The sequence below is a fragment of the Protopterus annectens genome, chromosome 8.part1, assembly GCF_019279795.1.
Source record: "Protopterus annectens isolate FY-2018-M chromosome 8.part1, PAN1.0, whole genome shotgun sequence".
Lineage (NCBI taxonomy): Eukaryota > Metazoa > Chordata > Ceratodontiformes > Protopteridae > Protopterus > Protopterus annectens.
In genome coordinates, this window is record NC_056742.1 from 449,694,652 (window position 1) to 449,719,035 (window position 24,384).

The 24,384-nt window shown below is 39.6% G+C and overlaps 1 protein-coding gene across 2 annotated transcripts in view; it reads right to left on the reverse strand.

The window, feature by feature from the left end:
• The window catches only part of LPCAT2 (lysophosphatidylcholine acyltransferase 2), a 777,819-nt gene that overhangs the window by 207,100 nt on the left and 546,335 nt on the right, over nt 1-24,384 (reverse strand). For both annotated transcript variants that reach the window (XM_044082005.1, XM_044082006.1), the window contains exon 7: nt 2,147-2,181. In XM_044082005.1, coding sequence (XP_043937940.1) covers nt 2,147-2,181 — 35 coding nt within the window. The remainder of the gene's footprint in view (nt 1-2,146; nt 2,182-24,384) is intronic.

A 24,384-nucleotide genomic window follows, 5' to 3' on the forward strand; every position in this document is an offset into this window, starting at 1 on the left:
TTTAGCCGACAACCCCACACATAATTCCCTTTTTATTATACTAGAACAGGTATCACCATCCCCTAGGAAAGGTCCCTGGAAAACAATTTTGGAATCTAAGGAATATTGGTGGCAAGTTTTGTTAAATGCCACACAATTCCCTGGTCTCAATGACTCTTACAATAGATAGGCATAATAGTACGCATATACATTTATTTATTCTATTTTATTTTATTTGTTTTAAGTTAACATATTTTGTATGTATGTATAAATATAGGAATGTGTATAGCTACAAATGCATTTTAAGATTTTAGGATCCATTAATTGTTCTAGTTAATTGTTTAATTGGATTATTGGAGGAATAGCACAGCTATATAATGATTTTTTTGTCTTTGTAAATTTGTCTGACGAAGGCTGGTGTCTCAGCCGAAAGCGCTTACCATTAAAACTTTTGTACTGATAAGTTCGTTGTGGTCCACTGGATTGCTATTGTGCTGCTGGTTTATAATTTTGTAGTTCGTGTTCCTGTGTTTGATATTGCAAAAGAGATTTAGATCCCTACACTGAGTATTTCTGATGCCATTTGACTTGCTGACATGCTGTAAATCCATCAGTACTGGATTGGAGGATGCCTTGCATGCTAGACACAGGTCACCTCTTAGCAGTCTGTAGGATACTGAGTATAGCAACAGGGCTTTGAGTTGGTCCATGTAGGACATATTGTTTAGGCCTTAAATCCTTTTAGTAAGGTATCTCTGTGGGCATTCCAGCTGTTTATGTGTCTGGACATATACATGCCAAAGTGTGCATTATACTCTATGATTAGCCAAATGAGGGCTGAGTAAGGGGGGGACAAAGCATCCCTATATCTACACACAATCCCTTTGTTTTTAAGCTGTGCAATATAGGACTTAAATGGACACCTTTGGGTCAAAAAAATAGATCACTGTCCACATAAGTTCCCAAATTTTATTTATTTATTTATTTATTTATTTGCAGTTGGTTTACCAGGATAGTCCATTGGGCCAAAATGAACCCGTTTTCAATGCAGTCCTGGGGAGAAAAGCTCCAAAAACAAACAAACTATCCTGAACAATTGAGTCAACGCTTAGGGACAAATTGTCAATGTGGTAGTTTCCTGGGATAGAAGACTTCCCAAAGGATAACATAATGCATTTGTTGGCATTTAGTTTCAGTCCATGATTTCAGCACCAGTTATTTATTTAGGACAAACTTTCCTACAGAATGGCTAAGTCACTTGGGGATTTAATGACTGCTCCCAGCTTGCAGTAATCTGCAATTTATGTTGGCCACAGCCCTTTGGTACTGACTTTTACTTCAGAGAAGCAGATGCTAAGCAGTAGAAGTCCCACACAGAAACCTGAGGTCCTCCTCTGTTTGTGAAGGTAACTTCCCCTATTTTGATTTCCTACATCCTATCTGTGAGCCACTTCACAAATCATTGGGAGGCATAGAGGTTATTCCCAGTTGATTTAGGTTTTCTACTATGTCTGAATTGCCAATTGTGTCAAAAGCTTTGGTCAGGTTGAGGCAGGTGGTGTGTACAATTTTACCTTCATCCATTGTTTTGGTAACTTTTTCAAAAAGTCGTCCAGGTTGAGTAAGTAGGATCTGTCCTTGATGAAGTCAAACTGAGAAGGGTCCTGTGTTCAGAGGTTCCATATGTCCTTATTGATTAGTTCCATGATAAGACTTTCCATGGCTTTGCATATCAGGCTGGTCAGACCTACAGATCTGTAATTGCCTACGTCTGTAGAAGATCCTTCCTTACGCAGGGGGTAAAAACTGTAGCTGTTCTCCATTCATCTAGTGCAAAACCTCTATAGAGGCTGAAGCTAAACAGTGTCAACTGTTAGGGTAACAAGTTTATCAAAAATATAAATTAGTAAATCATTATTGAACAATTATGTTAAAAAGTGCAATGAACTCCTGACCAATACCTGCGAGGAAGAGAATTATCTCTGTAGTCATGTTACAGAACAGATACTAAACACATATTATTTAGCATATTTTTTTTTTTGCAGATAAATTGACCCCAACAATGAAAATGTATATTTTAAATGAACTATCAAGCAGCATTTTTTCAAAGAAACAAACACGCTTCCATCTGTAAAAACACTCTCATTTGAATTTTGTGTCAACTTACACTGTTAGTCCTTGCCATGTCCAGGTCACCGTGTCCTAAAGGAATAGAAATTGAAATGCACATAATTATGCAAACTACATATTTGAATAAAACAGGTAATCAGCTGTTATATGAACAGGAATGGCCCATATGTTGTGAAAATATAAGTCTACTTTTTGCTATACAGATACTGAATATCACATATACAGCATTTTTGCATTTTACAGAGCTCACAAAAGAGTAGTCAAAACCAACATCACTCAATGAGCAAGAACTCTGAATTAAATGTATTTCTATAACCTCTTCCTGTATATCTGCACAGCTTTACAAAAAGTCAATAAAGCAAGAAAGTATTAAAGGTATGTATAAGTTAATGGTGCAGTTTTCAAACTCTTGCTTGAGTTAACAGGTTTTACATGGAGTTCTGGCACCGCCAAGGCTAGTAAGCAACCAACAATGAAAAAAAGTTTACACAAAACACCGAAAAACTGAGCTTAAACTATCCAGCTTCCATCTATAAGATGAAAATTCCTTTGCTGGTAATGTCTTGAATCTCATAGTCTCAAAAGGGTCATAGGTGTAGATCAGATGTAGAAGATGGTAATCACCTGAACAGTGGTGACCGGGAAACCATTTTTTTTTTCATAGCTAATATGTCTACATAGTTGGGCTATGAGCAGGCTGACTCTTGTAAATTGGGAAAGCATCTCAGAAAAGGAAATCTGAAATAGATCGAGGAGTGGAAGAAGTGTAAAACAAAATAAACCAGAGAGAGAGAGAAACAGCAGCAACGAAACAGAGAAAAGTGAAATTAGCAGGAAAGAGAACCAGAGAGAGAGAGAGAGAAACAGCAGCAACGAAACAGAGAAAAATGAAATTAGCAGGAGAGAAAACCAGAGAGAGAGAAACAGCAGCAACAAAACAGAGAAAAGTGAAATTAGCAGGAGAGAACCAGAGAGAGAGAAACAGCAACAACCAAACAGAGAAAAGTGAAATTAGCAGGAGAGAAAACCAGAGAGAGAGAAACAGCAGCAACAAAACAGAGAAAAGTGAAATTAGCAGGAGAGAAAACCAGAGAGAGAGAAACAGCAGCAACGGAACAGAGAAAAGTGAAATTAGCAGGAGAGAAAACCAGAGAGAGAGAAACAGCAGCAACAAAACAGAGAAAAGTGAAATTAGCAGGAAAGAAAACCAGAGAGAGAGAAACAGCAGCAACAAAACAGAGAAAAGTGAAATTAGCAGGAGAGAAAACCAGAGAGAGAGAAACAGCAGCAACGAAACAGAGAAAAGTGAAATTAGCAAGAAAGAGAACCAGAGAGAGAGAGAGAAACAGCAGCAACCAAACAGAGAAAAGTGAAATTAGCAGGAAAGAAAACCAGAGAGAGAGAGAAACAGCAGCAACGAAACAGAGAAAAGTGAAATTAGCAGGAGAGAAAACCAGAGAGAGAGAAACAGCAGCAACAAAACAGAGAAAAGTGAAATTAGCAGGAGAGAAAACCAGAGAGAGAGAAACAGCAGCAACGGAACAGAGAAAAGTGAAATTAGCAGGAGAGAAAACCAGAGAGAGAGAAACAGCAGCAAAGAAACAGAGAAAAGTGAAATTAGCAGTAAAGAGAACCAGAGAGAGAGAGAAACAGCAGCAACGAAACAGAGAAAAGTGAAATTAGCAGGAAAGAACCAGAGAGAGAAACAGCAGCAACGAAACAGAGAAAAGTGAAATTAGCAGGAAAGAAAACCAGAGAGAGAGAGAAACAGCAGCAACGAAACAGAGAAAAGTGAAATTAGCAAGAAAGAGAACCAGAGAGAGAGAGAGAAACAGCAGCAACGAAACAGAGAAAAGTGAAATTAGCAGGAAAGAGAACCAGAGAGAGAGAGAGAGAAACAGCAGCAACGAAACAGAGAAAAGTGAAATTAGCAGGAAAGAGAACCAGAGAGAGAGAGAGAAACAGCAGCAACGAAACAGAGAAAAGTGAAATTAGCAGGAGAGAAAACCAGAGAGAGAGAAACAGCAGCAACGGAACAGAGAAAAGTGAAATTAGCAGGAAAGAAAACCAGAGAGAGAGAGAGGGAAACAGCAGCAATGAAACAGAGAAAAGTGAGAGAGAAACAGCAGCAACGAAACAGAGAAAAGTGAAATTAGCAGGAGAGAAAACCAGAGAGAGAGAGAAACAGCAGCAATGAAACAGAGAAAAGTGAAATTAGCAGGAGAGAAAACCAGAGAGAGAGAAACAGCAGCAATGGAACAGAGAAAAGTGAAATTAGCAGGAAAGAAAACCAGAGAGAGAGAGAGAGAGAGAAACAGCAGCAATGAAACAGAGAAAAGTGAGAGAGAAACAGCAGCAACGAAACAGAGAAAAGTGAAATTAGCAGGAGAGAAAACCAGAGAGAGAGAGAAACAGCAGCAACGAAACAGAGAAAAGTGAAATTAGCAGGAGAGAAAACCAGAGAGAGAGAAACAGCAACAACGGAACAGAGAAAAGTGAAATTAGCAGGAAAGAAAACCAGAGAGAGAGAGAGAGAGAGTGAAACAGCAGCAATGAAACAGAGAAAAGTGAGAGAGAAACAGCAGCAACGAAACAGAGAAAAGTGAAATTAGCAGGAGAGAAAACCAGAGAGAGAGAAACAGCAGCAACGAAACAGAGAAAAGTGAAATTAGCAGGAGAGAAAACCAGAGAGAGAGAAACAGCAGCAATGGAACAGAGAAAAGTGAAATTAGCAGGAAAGAAAACCAGAGAGAGAGAGAGAGAGAAACAGCAGCAATGAAACAGAGAAAAGTGAGAGAGAAACAGCAGCAACGAAACAGAGAAAAGTGAAATTAGCAGGAGAGAAAACCAGAGAGAGAGAGAAACAGCAGCAACGAAACAGAGAAAAGTGAAATTAGCAGGAGAGAAAACCAGAGAGAGAGAAACAGCAGCAATGGAACAGAGAAAAGTGAAATTAGCAGGAAAGAAAACCAGAGAGAGAGAGAGAGAAACAGCAGCAATGAAACAGAGAAAAGTGAGAGAGAAACAGCAGCAACGAAACAGAGAAAAGTGAAATTAGCAGGAGAGAACCAGAGAGAGAGAGAGAGAAACAGTAGCAATGAAACAGAGAAAAGTGAGAGAGAAACAGCAGCAACGAAACAGAGAAAAGTGAAATTAGCAGGAAAGAGAACCAGAAAGAGAGAAACAGCAGCAACGAAACAGAGAAAAGTGAAATTAGCAGGAGAGAAAACCAGAGAGAGAGAGAGAAACAGCAGCAACGAAACAGAGAAAAGTGAAATTAGCAGGAAAGAGAACCAGAAAGAGAGAGACAGCAGCAACGAAACAGAAACAACTGAAATTAGCAGGAGAGAAAACCAGAGAGAGAGAGAGAAACAGCAGCAATGAAACAGAGAAAAGTGAAATTAGCAGGAAAGAAAACCAGAGAGAGAGAAACAGCAGCAACAAAACAGAGAAAAGTGAAATTAGCAAGAAAGAGAACCAGAAAGAGAGAAACAGCAGCAACGAAACAGAGAAAAGTGAAATTAGCAGGAGAGAGAACCAGAGAGAGAGAGAGAGAGACAGCAGCAACGAAACAGAGAAAAGTGAAATTAGCAGGAGAGAAAACCAGAGAGATAGAAACAGCAGCAACAAAACAGAGAAAAGTGAAATTAGCAGGAGAGAGAACCAGAGAGAGAGAGAAACAGCAGTAACGAAACAGAGAAAAGTGAAATTAGCAGGAAAGAACCAGAGAGAGCGAAACAGCAGCAGCGAAACAGAGAAAAGTGAAATTAGCAGGAGAGAGAACCAGAGAGAGAGAAACAGCAGCAATGAAACAGAGAAAAGTGAAATTAGCAGGAGAGAACCAGAGAGAGAGAGAAACAGCAGCAACAAAACAGAGAAAAGTGAAATTAGCAGGAGAGAGAACCAGAGAGAGAGAAACAGCAGCAACGAAACAGAGAAAAGTGAAATTAGCAGGAGAGAGAACCAGAGAGAGAGAGAAGGACAAACAGGTACAAGTGCAACTTGAATAAGGGAATCCACCAAATCAGATAAAACAAAAGATAATTGCATAGGAAGCTGTGTATATAGAGCACCTAGAATTCTGCTTGTACCAGCTTGGGACAGATGTAAAAGTTAGCCTCAGCTGTACTATAAAATATGACTGCACTTTACAGCAGCAGTCGAATAGCAAAGTGACTTGAAGAGTATTTGTAGTCTCTTTTTCTTTGTGAATACATCATATCTGGAAGAAAAGTGTTGTGATCTTACAAGTATTCCTATCGAGGTGAACAGAGAGGCCTCAGTTGGGAAGCACTGGCACATTTATGCTGACCGCAGAGAAAATGTCTGTGGCTACTGAATGAAAAGAAACTTTCACTGCAGATTATATTGCAGTGGAAAAACATGTCAACATTACTGAGTGGGATGCTTACCCCATCTAAATCTTGCATCCCATTTTTTCTTCGCTCCCCTCTTTTCACTACCATCGGTACTCGCACTCTAATTATGTTACAATCTTCTTTTCAAAATTGTTACCACCAACTAACTTAACCTGCTGTATGAAATGATGGAACCAAAATGTACGAACAGAATCCACAACATATTTAGCCTTGCTCTGCAAACCCACTACTGTTTAAACTTGTCACGTACTTTTTACTGCCTGTATTCTTGTTGCTGGAGCTTTTCTCCATGGGACTCTACAGGCCCAGGTGTATCTATACATACTCAGTTAGATTACCATGCTAACAAATGTTAAAAATAAATAAATATATGCAGTCTATTTCAAAATTTGGTTCAGATTTTTAAAGTAAAGATGAAAGGTATGAAGACTGTGAAGGTAAAATAGCATTCAGACCCTACTCTACTGACTGTAGTTGAAAGATTTCATTTTAACTGCAGCCAGAAGCTTATTGATACTGTCAAAGTATGCAGCAAAGATGACAACCGAATTTGGTGAAAACTTTCAAATCATTAGTGGCATGCACAACGAAGCATGCCAAAAGAGCTGTTACTTGACTTAAATCTTTTAAGAGCCTTTGAGATTGTTCTGAGGGTGGAAATGTCAGATAAAGATATGCAAGGAAACATAGGGTAGCTGTTAGCACAAAATAAAAAGTTCAGATTCAAGCTAAAAAAGAAAAGGGAAGAAATATATCATCACTATAATAATAAAAGCCATAGCCTACAGGAAAGCATGTCATTTTTAAAGAAGCTAATTACCATAGATGTAGTAAACTGGAAAACATAGACAGAGTACTTTGTGGCAAATCACAGTGTCAGAGAAAAATAATTTTCATGATAAAAATAGAAAGTATGTATAAAAGAAGGACTCGGATTGTCACTATATTTCTTACTAAACTGTAAGAAAAAGACAGCATTCTTTTGTACTTTTGTAGTGAAAAATACAAAGCTGGACACAAATACAGACAGGGGCTGCAGTTATCAACTGTTTCACAAAATATTTTTCCAGTTCTAAGGAAAAAAAATTGAAACAAATACTGGTGAGAATTTCTTAATGTTGTTTGTTGCTTGTCTTTTCCCGGTTAGGGGTCGCCACAGCGGAACTCCAGTCCGCTAATGATTGGCAGTAGATTTTTATGGTGCCGAGTTTCCAGCCCGATGCCCAACCTTCAACGAAGGCACGCCCATTCGCGCATGTCTTTCGAACACCACTCGACCACGGGGAGGACATGCAGACTCCACACAAAAGGCACTCCAGCCGAGAATCGAACAGGAGAACCTCTTGCTGTGAGGCAACAATGCTACTGCTGCACCACCGTGGCTTTGATGAGAATTTCCTAATATTATGCCAAATCACTGTTACAGTGGATAGTGGAAAGCAGAAGTAAAAATTGCTTTCATTTAGTATGAAAGAAGAATGTTTTATCACAGCATGGAAGGAACTGAATACAAATGAAATGTATGCGTCAGTGTGTGTGGAATGAAACAAATTCACTTGAAGCGCCTGCAATGTTTTCTAAGCATTTCATAAAGAGCTAAGCACCTGCGTGGTGTTAAAGCTACGTACAGGAACACCCATAGCTTAGTAACAGCTGTCCTGTGCCATATGCAATTAAAAAGAGATTGAAGTGTTAGAGACATGTCATGTCAGCTAATACCAATCTGGTAGAGTAAGTGAGCTTTACTTGTAGTGATTTTAAGGAACAGTTCTGTTAACTTGTGTGTGGGGATTATACGTTAGCAATGAATCAAGCTGTAGACACAGAAACATACCCATTGCCAGGGGCAGAAGAACTGATGGCCATTTCAAGTGGTAGAAATATGTTTTTAAAAACTGACATAACATCTCCATATGGACAAATGGCATGTATTTAACTAGTAATACTTATTAAGGTTTATCTGTAACAGATTACTATTTTCACCGTTACTGAAAATATGTTGAAGGGTTTGTAAACAGTTTAACTTGATAACCTGTTGGACTCAGGAATAGAATAAAGAGGTCTAAAAGAATTTTGTAAAGTAACAAAGAGTACATGAGGCAAGAGACGGACAAAACTGGTATTTGCCCTTCATTAGTCACATATAAACACAGACACAAGCACACAGACAGAGACACACACACACACACACACACACACACACACACACACACACACACACACACACACACACACACACACACACACACATGAAATACTTACACGTTTCACTACTTTACAAACATTCACTAGCATGCCCTAATTATAAATTCTAGTTTATGCTTATTGAGCAAGTTGTATCTGATGTCAGGGGAGGCAACTGGGAAACCAAACCTGCGTATAGAGAATTTTACTGGCAGATAAAATTGGAAGCTGGGAGACCCCCTGGGTGGAATTACTGTATAAGCATTAGCAGTGTTTTAAAACTGAGATCAGCAAAATTATGAAATTATTATGCATAAAATATAGGAATTATTTATTAAACATTGTCACCTGAAAATACTGAATATTTTAAAGGATGTGTTTTATCATAGGATTCTTCTTCTTCTTCTTAAGGCTTTTCCCGGTTAGGGGTCACCACAGTGGATCACCTGTCTGCTCATGATTGGCAGTGGAGTTTTACAGTGTCGAGTTGCCAACCTTCCACAGAAGGAACACACACACACACACACACACACACACACACACACACACACACACACACACACACACACACACACACACTCACACCTAGGGCCAATTTAGAGTGTCCAATCCACTTACAGCATGTCTTTGGGATGTGGGAGGAAACCGAAGCACCCAGAGGAAACCCATGTGACCACAGGGAAGACATGCAGACTCTGCACAGAAGGCACCCCAGCCGAGGATTGAACCGGAGAACCTCTTGCTGTGAGGTGGCAATGCTAACCATTGCACCACCGCGGTCCCCCTATCCTAGGATTCTAAGCATATATTTTACACACATTTATACATTTTTAATTGTATTTCAGTAATGTGTTTTATTTAAACAAAGAAATAGTGTGTGTCTTTTTAAACTCTTGTCCAGGTTAACTGACATAACTGTCATTGGTTCTTGCAAATTTGTGATGCCTTTATATAAAGGACTTAGAATATGTTGAATTTGTTCTCAAGAAGCCTGACAGTTTGTTAGGTGAAAGCGCTTAACTTGGAATTCATGTATTGTGTGGACTTTTATTGCAACTGTTAGTTCTTTGTGTAGTGCATTTTGGCTGTTTTTTTTCCATTTTCTGTGGTTTAGGCTGTGCTGAGCCAAACGGACTGCACAGTACAATAAATTCAGCTTTGGAAGCCGTGGAGTCTACTTTTTTACTGGATGTTTCACTACTTAGTTAACTAGTATAAGAAGTTTCAAAGTCTGTGACTAACCAAAGCATAGCTTCGGAGCCCCTGTAAGAAATGCTGAGAAAACAGGTTCCCTAGCATTAGGAACATAATGCATTCAAACGATACAATGAGTTATTAAAGTGTGACAAACTGATGGTATATTAAGATTAGAGATGTTTCCACATTTCAGTCCAGAGCTGTGATTCAACAGCAAGTCTACTGGGGAAAAACATCCTGACAGAGTATAATGCCCCCTTTGGTATGCACCTGACTAAACACATGCAGTAACTGGAACGTCCACAAAGGTTCCTTACAAAAATAATACAGGAAATAAAGACAATGTCCTTCACTGATCACCTCAAAACCCTGCATCTTTATCTGATGTCATACAGAATTCTGAGAGGTTACCTTTGTGGGGCATAAACAGACATCCCTGGGCCCTGTTTTGATGAAACTTTTGCTCATCTACAAAACAAATAACATCAGAACGACTAGATTACAAGACCTACATTTTGCATGTGACATAAACAGGACATGTTGGAGAGACAGATATATTTCTCAGTGAATTCCTATTCTCTGAAACAGGCTCCCTTATCCATGTGAAGCAGAGTTACTTCCTATCCCTATTTAAGTGCAACTTGGACCAATGGACGGGTAATCAGAAATTCATCCCTGGTCTGGGTCCTATGTCTCTGATTGACAGTGGCAGTCAGTAAATCACGCCTGTGTAAATCAAATTTGAGGGGGTTACATTTGGGTTGCACAGCTAGGCTTATAAAGGCTCTCGAGGTTGTTCGCTTAAAACACACCCATGAAACTATGAAGCTTATGCATCTTAATCTCTTCCATTACAGAAAATAAATATTTCTAGACTGACAAAGACACTTCAGCTTTATTTATTTATTCGTTCATTCATTCATTCATTTTTCATTAATTTTTATTTAAGTTAAGTAGTTCCACCAGTATCTATTGGGTATGAAATTCAAGACATAAATCACTGCTAACTTTGTCAGGAGAGCAATATGTCTGTCTACCACAGTAGCCTCACATATCCAAATATTGATTGTTATTTTATTTACTTGCAGTTATCATATTATACAGTGGACTTCAAAAGTAGAGTAGGAATGAAAATAGTTTGAGAATTTCTTTACCAGGAATTACCCCAGACCTGGTAGCAAACAGAATGATGGCCTGTATTAATGCTCTGTTATAGGGCATTCCAAAGAAATTCCATTTAAAGTTAAGTCACTGGCTCTGACTAGTCAAACTGACAAAGAACATTCTAAGGTATTAAGAGGAATTAATGAAGGCAGACTCAACAAGTGGGTGATGTTTAAACTATTTAACAAAATAATATTTATCTGTGTAGAAACTGTTCTTTGAAGTTGCAGAATGGTTATTCAATGTCTGTGGAGAAATATTGTGTTCTTTGAGAATCCAGAATGATTTTCCAATCAAACTGAGGAAATCAGGATGTTTGAAGTGTATGATGGAAATACCTCTCATGATGTCTATTTAAAATTCTCTTAATTTGTTTATAACTTCATAATACCTTAGACATTATAGTGTATATCATCCCAAATTATAGTTTATAACTTCATAACACCTTAGACATTATAGTGTATATCATCCCAAATCATAGTACTTAAAGCATTTTCTTTCTATCGCATTCCCAAAGTGTACTTCTTGTATCCTTCCGTATTCCTGGTGAGCCAAACTCTTCTACCAGAGTGAATTTTTCTTCTGCTGAATTTTAAAAGTGTTTTTCCTGTGGAGCTATTCTCTTAAGGCCTCCACTGGAAAGGGACCTTATACGGCCCATCTGGACTTCCTCAGTAAACTAAAGTAAATAAATAAATGACAGCCCTTACTTGTAAGTCTGTTTTATGACCAAACATGGAGGCGTTGTGCATATTGCTATCAGTGGGTAGAATGTCAGCTGCAACAACAAATGCAACAGCATTACATGCATGGGCATTTCCAAATGAGGCTGGAAAGGACTGCGCATTGATTTTGCAGGTTCCTTCATAAAATGATGCATTCATAATTGTGGTGCCATGCATTTGAAAGGGTTAGAGGTGTTCTGAATGCCTAATATTACATCAAAAGCTATTATTAGTAAATTACAAAGTTTGACTTAACACACTGTAAAAGATAATGGCTCCCAATTTATAACTCATGAAATCTATCATTTTATTAACCACAATTTTATTAATTTAACACTGCCTCTTGACATTCTGATAGCAATGGTTTAGCACAGAGAAATGGTAAACATTTAAAATGAAAAGCTATCAAGCATTATACCAAACGCTAAGGAAAATATGTTCCTGCAACATGATCTTGTTGCTAAAAATTTTTCAGTAGGCCAATCATCTATAAAATGTAAAACAGACATGTCTACAAGACTGAATCTGACACCAGTGCTGCAATTAGGAGCAATCAATACTTACATTAGTTTCATAATGATGAATGTGTTAATTTGTTTCTATATAAGTAAGTAATACAACTGCAAATGGTCCTAGATTCCTCCAGCAATTTCTGAACAGACTGGTCTGGTATTATAAAATGCTGGAGACAGACTCTGGCATAATGGAAAGAAGTAAAAGTTATCAACTGTAATCCTAGCCTACTGCAGAAACACCAAAAGTCAACGCTGATGAGTCGATCTACAAGAGCTGTAGACATTGACAGCGAAAGTTTATCTACTTGTTGTTCTCTTTCGGCTTTTCCCGGTTAGGGGTCGCCACAGTGGAACTCTGGTCTGCTAATGATTGGCAGTAGATTTTCATGAACGCCGAGGTGCCAGCTCGACATTCAATCTTCAACGAAGGCACATCCATTTACGCATGTCTTTCGAATGCCCACCCAACCACGGGGAGGACACGCAGACACCACACAGAAGGCACTCCCCACACTCCAGCCAAGAATCGAACGGGAGAACCTCTTGCTGTGAGGCAACAACATTACCGCTGCACCACCGCGGAAGTCCATGGAGTGCAAATTCAGTACTTTGCAATATACCATGGTTTCATATGATGGGCCTGAAGCTCATCGAGAATTGCAATGTTCACAAAAAAAATTCGGATATTACAGCACTTACATCTGGGCTACTCTAAACTCTACTCCATTACCAAATGAACTCTAACTTTGCCAGTCGTCCCTGAAATAAAAATGTGTAGGACTGTGTTTTAATTACAAAAGGGTGGGATAATGTGGTAGCTCTGCTTATGGAACTTTGAGGCATGTGTAATAGTGAGACACAGTTGCAGTATAAAATATGAATGCAGTTTATAGCAGAGACAACAAAACAGTCATAAAAGCATTTTTGCCTACTCTGCTGAAGTACATCATTGTAGCCGAACCAGTAATGGTCCGGACTGAAGAAAGTTCAACAAGCAATGTCATGAATGTGGTAAAAAAATAAGGAAAGCACACAGAACAATTTAAAAATGTAGAGAAGGTAGACAGGGAGGGAAACAGAAAATGCAGAGATCAATAATGCGTACTTATACTCATCTGCCAGCAAACGGAAGGAACAGTCTTAAATTGATGCTGTATTTAAATCAAGATGAGCTGTTTGTAAGAAATGAATGGACTATAGAATACCAGCTGAACTGGAAATAACTGGAGGAAACTGGAATGAGGCTGGAATGTTTGTTTCTATCTGTTAATTACTCAGGACTGTGCTGAGCATATGCCAGTCTCTCCTTTATGGGCCAAATCTTCTTGTACTTTGCAGAATAAAAGTCTGCATGGTTAAAAATGTTTATTATGTTCAGTGCATGTAGATGTCAGCAATATCCAAATCATATTTTACTATATCCAATAAAAGTGCTGATAAACTGAAATAGATGCAAATGAACTTTGCCTACGACCCTTTCTTAGGGAATCCCTCTGTTCCACCTCTATATTCTTTCTATTTTACTGAGTGGACTACCTTCCACTCCCCCTCTCACCTTCACTCTCTTTCTCCCCAGTCACCTCTTGGCTCCGCCCATCCTCCCCTACACCTCCGTGCTCTGCCCCTGTCCCGCCCCTACCTTTGATGAGTTTACTTATACCCCTTCCAGCATTCTACGACACTCCCTTTACTATCCTGAACCTCTCTGGCTGCTGTGGCTGCTGTACTGCGTGCTTGCTCAGGTAGGCTTACTCTAAACGGAGATACTATTTGTGAACTAAAATGAATGTTTATTGTTGCCCTTAACCGGGGTTTCACTGCTGTACCTTACTGGGGCTACTGTAGTTGTTATTCATATCAGAACACTTCTGTCTTGGTTACAATTTGTATTTCAATCACTGAGTACGTTAAGCATTGCTTTTCTAGGCGAGGATCGCTTTAATGATCCTACGCACACTTGCTTTGTATTTTTTAGTCACTGTTACTCCAGTTATTTGTCAGAACTAACATTTTCAGCTGGTATGCTTTACTTTGCGATGCACTGTTGATTGCTGTGTACTTCCCTATAAGGCTTTTCAGGCTTAACCACGCTGTCTGTTTGTACCTTTGCCTTTTTAAAACACGCCACACTCGCAGAACTATCCCACGTGTTTTTCTGGTAGCGGTTCAAAGGGGTCTCTAGCGACATGCATTTCTGTCACTTTCAAGTGTTCTATTTTGTAGCGACACACTTTTCTACTATTATAATAGCTTTTTCTTAAGCTACTCTGCCTCAGCTTTACACACATAGTGAAGCGCTCTACTGAGAGCGTAAGGCAAACTACTGCTTTTTCTTAAGCTACTCTGCCTCAGCTTTACACACATAGTGAAGCGCTCAACTGAGAGCGTAAGGCATACTACTATTTTGAATTGTTTATCTGTAGCAACATGCATGTCCTCTATTTGTAATTGTTTTTATCTTAGACTACACTGCCCATGTTATTTACGCATAGTGTAGCTCTTTACTGATATTTTAAGGCATTCTATTGTATTTCGCGTTTTAGCGCGAAGGTGGTGTTTGACGAGTTTGCCTCACCTACCTCCCTCCTATAGCGACTTGCTATTCTACTACAGTTACTTGCTTTTACTAATATTTTTAACCTGTATTAGCTATAGCGACATGCTTTTCCAATAGTTCTACTTGTATTTTATCTGAAGCTACACTGCCTATGTTCTCCACACATACAAATATTTCTTATTGTATTAGATGTAGCGACATGCTTTTCTACTATGTCTAATTGTATTTACCTGAATCTACACTGCCACACATAGTGAAGCTCCTTACAGAGAGTTTAAACAGATTACTATTTACAATTATTTTATCTGTAGCGACATGCTGCTCTACTAATCTTCAATTGATTTATCTAGCTACTCTGCCTATGCTTTCCACACATAGTGGAGTACTTTACTGAGTACTTTAGCGCGAAAGAGGTTTCTTTGAAGTGATTTTCTTCACTTATCTCCCTCCTCTAGTGACATATGAATATAAGTACCTGGCCTGCCTTCCTTTACAATCTCTCTGAAGGGTTTTACAGAGGGTTTTATGACTGTTCTGTTGCTTCTAATGTTTGAAACACTTTGCTAGTAAATAAGTATATGTGTTTTATGACTTACTTTGCTACTCATTCAGAAGAAAGAGAATATATATGTTACCCTGTGTTAATGTCTTTTCCAAGTCTCTGCATTAGATTTGTTGTTACTTTTACTAGACCACCACTGTTAATTTGTGTTATTGATTTTTTGCTATTTTATCTGTGCTAACACTGTCTCTCCTTTTGCTCTCTTTTCTTTATCCTTACCTTCCCCTTATCTTTCCCCACAGCCCCAAGCTCTAGCTGTACTCCTACCATAACCTACTCCTAACCTGTGTCTGACGACCTCGGTCCTCCTACAGTGAATGCAACTTGGACTATCTCAACCTACACTGACCTCTCTGGGAATTGAATGTATGTTTGGGCTCCATTACTGTTGATTTGTTTGACTCCCATTGGGTACCCTAAAAGAGTTCACAGCTATTCAGTACTCTAGCCTCCAACAGCCAGCTACCTCTTGGTCTTTACCTTTCCCCCTTATTTTTGGATACACTTCCTTTTCCAGCCTTTTTACACCTTACTTTTTTCCCTCTGCCTCCACACTACCATATCCTGATTTTCGACCCCTTCTCACTATCTGTTCCCACCTGAGCCTTGGAGCAGGATACCATCCTCTCCTGGCTACTACTTTGCTCCTATTTTTGACTCCTACTAGCCCTTCTTTGGACTGCAAGGCTTATCTTTTGTCCTATTTCTTCGTTGTTACCTCCACTCTCTACCCTACTGCCCTTCTATCTGCCACCTAATCTAGTCTGCAGTTCATACCTCTAACCTGCAATCACTCTTCCTTACCTCTCTCATTCCTCCTGCCCTCCTTCTGCATGCTTTACACTGCCTCTATGTTTATCTAACACTTTTAACTTCCAGTGCTCTCTAGTCTTTTCCCTATCCTGTCCAGCTTGACTTTCTCCTTTCCTATCTCACTTACCTGCACACCTGATTGTCTCCTTTCTCATCTCTTCTTCTGTGGTTTCTACCCGCTCCGTTCGCCCTGCGGGCTCACTCCGCTCCCCTCCCTACCCCCAATTCCCACCCACCCCCAGGGGTCCTACCTTTATACTTCCTCTGCCACACCTCCAATTTTCTCACAACCTATCTCACTTCCTGCCCCACTCTCACTCATTAACTCTTTACTCCAATCTTAACACCACACCCACTCTCCTGATTCCTATCTAACTGCCACACCCCACTCTCCACCACCCTAAACCACCTAATACTAACTTACAAACCTCTTCCCACTATTAACATGCTTTTAAGCCTCAAACTAGTGTATCCTCTACTACTCCTTAACATCCTTCTCTTTTACTATACTCTTACTTCCTACGAATATCTAACCCTTTGCCAATCTCCTAATTTAGCCAAACACACAACCTCTCTACTTCCTCTAGCCGAACAAACACATATTAATATCCTATCTTCCTGTCCCTACCTTCCCCCTCTCTACCACAAATTACACCATAATAGATTTCTAACCACTAGACGGCTTTATCTAATACCCTGCAAAAACTCAAAGGTATTTCAAATTCCACAAACACTTTTACTGATACACAGGGACATCCACCCCAACCCTGGCCCTAATAATCCTCTTACCCACACCACTTCTAACCATACTGCCAACAATCTTAGTTCTCCTTTCTCTAATGACTCCCTCACAATAGCTCACCTAAATATTCGTAGCATCAACAATAAAATCACTCAACTCCATGCTTTAATTGACTTCTATGCCTTTGATATTCTCTGTCTCACTGAAACATGGCTTAAACCAGGTACCAAAGACAATGAATTCACTCCCCCAGGCTATAGTACCTTAAGGCAAGATCGCCTTAAGGGCGGGGGAGTGGCCTTACTTTACAAATCCCAACTACAGGTAGCCTTAACTGACTCCCTGCCCCCCTCCCCAGTCAATGCTGAAATACTCTGTACCAAACTCCAAGTGAATAAAAACAAAGCCATTTACATAATATGCTCCTACATCCCTCCAGGCAATAACTCAAATACACTGGAAAATATTCTTAGCCGGGTCTCCTGTAGCTTTCCTCAGGAAACCATAATCTTAGGAGACTTTAATATTGATTGGTACTCCTGTATCTCTCCCAAACCTACCTTTCACCTTAATCTCTTTAACTTTCAACAAACCATAAACTCCCCTACTAGAATACACAAATCTACCAATAAACTAGCCATTCTAGACTGGATACTAATCAACAACAATCCCCTCTCTTATAAAACTGGAATACTCCCCGACAATATCAGCGATCATCTCCTCACCTACATCACTCAACAAAAATACAACAATCCCAAACAGGCTATTTATCATACTGTACACAACAAAACTAATTTTAACCTGTCTTCTTTCCGTAATGAACTCAAAGAATATAACTGGTCGGCTCTAAAACACCTCCCAATTGATGAACCAGTTACCTATTTCAACAATACCTTCCTACAAATTCTCCAGCATCATGTGTCATCCCGATTAATTAGAATAGGCTCAAAAGCAGCCCCCTGGCTTTCCAAAAAAACCAAACAAACAATGCTAGCTAGAAATAAATTATGGACAAAATGGAGATCCACTAAAAACCCATCTGACCATCAAAATTACAAACACCTGAGAAATACAACTAAGAAACTCACCTACCTGGATAAAAAGAATTACTACCTTCAGTATCAACAACACAGAAATCAAAACCCCAAACATTTCTGGTCAGGAATCAATAAACTGCTCCATCCAGGGAACACCAAAACACCTACACCGGCTAGCCTAGCTCAGACCCAACCCAATATAATAGCCAACACCTTCAACAACTTCTTTTCTGAAACAGTCACCTCTCTAGCAAACACCATGACTCCCCCCCCTTCCCTTCAAATAACCTCTCCTCTAAACAGCACCCCTACACTAAAATTTAATACAGTCTCCACAACCTACATACGTAAGTTACTCTCTAAACTTAAACCTTGCACCCCTTCAGCCGACAAACTACCAGCTGAATATCTGCAACTAGCTGCACATGAACTAGCTTACCCAGTCTCCATATTAATTAACAGAACTATAACCGAATCCACTATCCCATCCTGCTGGAAAATCTCCCATATCATTCCCCTCCACAAAGGAGGTAACTCCAACGAACTTTCTAATTTCCGGCCAATAGCCCTTCTATCTCCACTATCTAAAATTATGGAACGTTGCATTCACCATCAACTCTTATATCATCTCTTGCAAAATAACCTACTCATAGACTCACAACATGGTTTTAGGCCCCACCACAGTACTTCCACTGCCCTTCTCTCCTTCACAGACGTGATCAACAAAAACCGCAATAACAACCTTTACTCCTCTGCACTATTCCTTGACATCTCAAAAGCTTTCGACATGGTGAACCATCAACTTCTCCTAGATACTTTAAAATCCCTCTCACTTGATTCGTTAACACTACAGTGGTTTGACTCTTACTTGAAAGATAGAAAACAAGCAGTCCTCTGGGACAGCCATCTATCCTCTCAGCTCCCTGTCACTATCGGTGTCCCACAAGGCTCCATCTTAGGCCCCCTCCTTTTCTCCATATTCATAAATAACCTGCCTACTTCACTCCCAACATCCACTTGTATACAATATGCGGATGATTCTACTCTCATCTGTTCTGCTTTATCTCCAGAAAAACTCCACTCCTCCACCCAAAATGCCTTTACAGCAGCAGAAAAATGGTTCCAACATATCTGTCTCCTCCTTAATCCCAAAAAAAACAAATTACTACTCTTCGCCCCCACCCTTAAATCTGCCCCTATCACATTTTCCATTGTGTCCTGTAATGGCACTATCATTACTCCTGACAGTTCCACTAAACTACTGGGCGTTACTATAGACAATCAGCTAAGCTTTGACTGCCACATTGATCTGACCATCAAGACTGTTAATAAAAAAATAGGTGCCCTCTATAGACTAAAGCCCTTTCTTACTGCTACTACCCGAGTGTCTCTTGCCCAAACTCACCTCATCTCCACACTATTGTATGCCTCTCCATCATTTATCAACCTCTCTAAAGCTAACCTTCAAAAACTCAACACAGCGTACCATAGTATTGCCAGGTTTGCCACAGGTTCCCCATTCCGTACACATCACTGTCTCAATCTAAAACAACTTAATTGGCTAGAACTTCAGAACATAATACTTCTACATCAATTAGTCATAACTTATAAAATTCTACATTACCCCTCCAATACACCCATACTTAATAACCTCATCACCCCATATAAAAATCTTACTTCCCTTCGCTCAGCCAGGAAGCTTCTAGTAACTACTCTCAAATCCCACAATAAAGCAGGTGACTCCTTATTTGCCAATACTGTAGGATCATATTGGAATAAACTTCCCATAGACCTGACCACCCTAAGCTCACCTCACCTTTTCAAAAAACAAATAAGAAACCATTTACAAACCCACTGGCTATGCCCATGCTGTAATCCTGACTGAGCTCAGCAATGATTTCACCTCTTTTCAGCCCCCCCCCCTTTCACTTCTACTGGTTGTTTCTCTACCCTTAATTATGCCTCTACTGATCCACTTTCAGAATTTCTTTTTCTCTTTTTTCCTTACACTTCCTACTTCCTCCATCTACATGCTATATCACTGCATCTTGTCATCTGTTATTTTTCTACCTTTCTACAGATCTCTTCTAAGTTTATCTCCTTCCTTATTTCTAGTGCCCTGGCACAACTTATTCTATTCTAAATTGTAAATAGTGTAATTTTTATTTGACTCTCCATATGTCAGTTTATTTCCAATCTTCTGCATTTACTAGCAGTCTTCTCTAGCAATCATTCAAAAGAAGGTTGCCTCTCCATTTTTATTTTCCTGTTATAATCCCTCAGCATTTTACTAAACTACATAACAATTGTTCCTTTATTTGCTTTTATGTTTATATAATTTGCTTGTTTGGTCTTTGTTTTGATATTTGTTATTTGATTGTTTGTTCTTTTTATTGTAACTTACTAGTATGTTAATGGAGCTTTTCTCCTCGGGCCTCTGCTGAAAATGGACATGCATCCAGCCAGACTACCCCGGTTAACAAATGTAAAATAGGTTAACAAATGTAAAATAAAATAAATAAATCAATCAAAATAAAATAAGATGAATTATAATGTCTGTAGCTTCTGCATTCATTACACTCTCCATAAATTCTGTCAACAGCATCAGAATCAACTACTATTCTCCAATAACATCACTGATAAACTGAAACAGAATGAATTGTAATGTCTATAGCTTCTGCATTTATTATACTCAGAATTATTCCTTTCCTCCTGAATAATATAATGAATATTCTGGAATGCTGTATATCTGACCTGGATTCTGCACTCAATCTCTGAAGTATCTCTCCTTAATAATACCAAAACCCTGTAAATTTCCTACAAGTTCTACACAAAGCCTGTTTTTCTGTTAACATATGTTATTCTTATCAGTATTCTTAACTGAAGTTTTATTCATTTGCACTGAAACCTTCCTTTCTATATACAGCTGCTTTAATATTGCTGCATTTGTAGGCGTATGCAAAGAAAATTTGTGTCTAACAAACTACATTTAAGTGAAATCTAATCTTACACTGTTGATACATCCACTCATGTAAGGAAGGGTTCAGAATACATTACCGAAACTGATACAGTCAAAGCAGCGTGGACCACTGGTATTCCCTAAAGAATTCTAAAAGAAGTGGGTGTTGAGTCAGCCACATTTCTGACCACTCCATCCAGGAAGTCATGGGAGGACCAGGAAGTGCAAAAGGGGTGTCAAAATGTAGGGATGATTTAATTTCACAAAAGCAGGGCAGAGGAGACAATACACATCCTACAGAGTGTTTAGTTTAACTGCAATTGCTGTCAAACTGAGGTAAACAGTTACAGAAGAAAGAACAGAGTATGTCATAGTCAGTGAGTTATATACCATAGTACAGAATTCTAAATGAAAGGGTTACACCAAATAAATATATATGACTTCAGCAGGTCCACAGATACAAAAGGGCAGTTCCTGCATTTTATTAACGGTGAGGGTGCCTGAGGTCTAGCTGTAAGAAACAGAACATCTGTCACTCCAGCTTTGCTTCCTCAGGGGATGGCTCCTTGGTGGAAATCATAGGCCAGTCTTAGACAAAACTGGTATGGCTCTGTATGAGGATGCAACATAGGATGTCCAATGGGTGTATAGACTTGTGGCAGAATATGTCAGGGTAATATGTTGGCTACAATGACCTCTTACCTTTCCCCGATTCCACATAAAGTGTCACTAGAAATGAAGAGAAACAAGCATGCAGAGTGAGGTGTAGTGGCAAATAATAGCGGATGTAGAAGAGGGGTTACCTGAGGCCTATTGCATTCTCTAGAATAAATGTCTTTTAAATCTTATAAATATGCATTACTCTGAAAAAGGAGTGTCAGAGTAATGGACAATGAAGGACGTAGGCCACAAACTGTAGGAAGGTGTTCAAAATAGTTTCCTACAAAAGGTTAATAAACAAATTAGACAATTTTGAACTGAGTTTCATAATTACATATTTGATTAAAGGTTCTACTATGAAATGCCAGCTTCCCGAAAATAAACACTTTAACAGAACAAAAAAAAAACGAAATGTAAACCAAAACAGGACATTATAAAAAGTATGCAAAATAACACAGCATATAGTGGAACATGGAGCAGAGATGCCTGTTGAAGGTGCTGGTGCTCCAGGTGGTGGCATCCATTGGTGCATCCATATGGATGCAGACAACAGGCCACCATGGCCTTGCAAAGGGAGAGATGTGCATTACACATCCAACTGCCATGCTTACATAGATGGTGCAGACCATTTTGGAGGCACTTTAACTGTCTACACTGTCCATGGCTGCTTTCACCTTTCACTTACCATGGATGTAGCTGACCCTCTGCTGGCTGTAATGTGGGCACAACTTACTGAGAAAGCAAAAAATGTTCGCAGTTCAACGCTATCACATTCCCATGCAGCCTCACTATTAGAAACACCTGTGTGCACCTGTTCCCCACTCAGATGTAAACATTACTGGAATTCACCTGTGTGCACCTGTTCCACACTCAGATGTAAACATTGCTGTAATTTTACAGGAGACCATTTTACAATTCCATACACGTTCCCAGTGGGGTATGCCATCTCTTGGACAGGATGCCTCCAGCTGACACTTCAAGACAACATAAGACACTTACCTAGCTTCCCACCTATGGAACTTGATCTCACAGATGTGAACTTTACGTACCCCATCCTGCAAGCTATGGGTCTGGCTAATGCATCAACTATATCCATGACCCTTCCATATATGCTATGCGGCTGTTTTCTGTCACTGTGTACCATCCTACCTGTGAAAATGCTGATGAATGTGCCTTGTCCAACCCTCTGCCTTTGTGGTAGTTATGGTAATAACTGGTGTACAACATGACCAGTCGGACTGGTGTAATGCTTGGCCTGGATGTGTTATTGCATTTGTCTACTTTATTCTGTGTTGATGCTGTCATGGCCTGTAACTGCGGATCATGCACTGCCTCTTTCCCAGTGCCATGATATAGTGTGTCCACCTCTGCATCATACGAGGTTCCACCACAGCCAATTCCTCCAATTCCTCACCTTGCTCTGTTTGCCACAGTATGCCTTGCAGTGCTACAGTATCACAATGTTGCAACTACTTTCACAGCACAATTTTACATAGTTTTGCACAGACCATAAATATCTTGTTGCATATCTCTGGAGCATGCATCACTATACCACCAGAGATACCAATCAGTGAAAGCAGGCCTTCAGTAGTCTGAACACATATTTGATGATGTTCAGTGTCTGCGACAGTGTGGCATAATATGATGTTTCCATCTTCGTCTGGAGACTAAGGATGGTGTCATCATTCATGGTTCCAAGACATATATAGCACCATCTACAACATACAACAGTGGACACAAGTACAAGTCACCTACCTACGTTCTTGAGGCCAGACTATCTGGGTCTCTGTCGGTGGCAATGTGAGTACCTAACAACTAGATGACCATGTAAAGTCATCCCATATGAAACACTGGCACAGAATGAATGTGTGCTTGATGTGAGATTCATTAAATCAACATGGCTGGTGCAATGACAGCTTTACATAATACCCTGTGCATTACACACCACCTGACAGCTGATGGAGAGGAAGTCCTTCTGGAAGACATACCAGACATTATATGGAGCATCTGGGGTACTGATAGAAATGTGGGTGTGGTCAATGGCCCCCAGGACCTCAGTGAAATAAGCTATACTGTACAATGCCTGAAGAGAGGTGTTTCTCTCCTGTGAATCTGTAGAAACCAGATATACTCCTCTACATTTTAGAACATCATAATCAAGAAAATGGAAAAGGATTTGGGAAGCTGGTGCCTGCAAAACTCCTAACATGTTATATGAAGAAGATGAATGATTCCAGGAACTAATGCTACCCAAACCTTTGTGTCCACTGCACTAGGCAGTCCATACATCCCACTTGATTCCACGTGAGGACAGCATATCTTTAATTCCCAGATGCTGTCTCTATCCATGTAGTAACATTCAGCAAAGCCCTAGTCACAGGAGTGAAAGCAGGCCAGACACTGCCAACCTCCTTTGTGATGCAGAGGGCAGGGTTGCACAACATTGTGGACAATGGCTCCCATGGAGGCCACTAATGCTTATTGAACAGCTACAAGTAATGTTACCTCTAGCATCTTAGCACAGGAAAGACCCCTGAAACCAAAACGTGGTAGCGTTAAGAACAGCTGATTGCCATGGTTCGTTATGTAAACTTTTTATCTTTCTGAATAACACTTTCATGTTTAACTTCATCACTTATAGGTTCATAGGTTACTATTAGGCAACTGATGTGGTAGATGTTTCTAGCACAGCCACTAGTACTGACTGCTTCCCCTTTCCACCAGGGTTTGTGGTGTAAGACTGGGAGTGTATTTAGGATCACACTTCTAAAGACTAGTGTG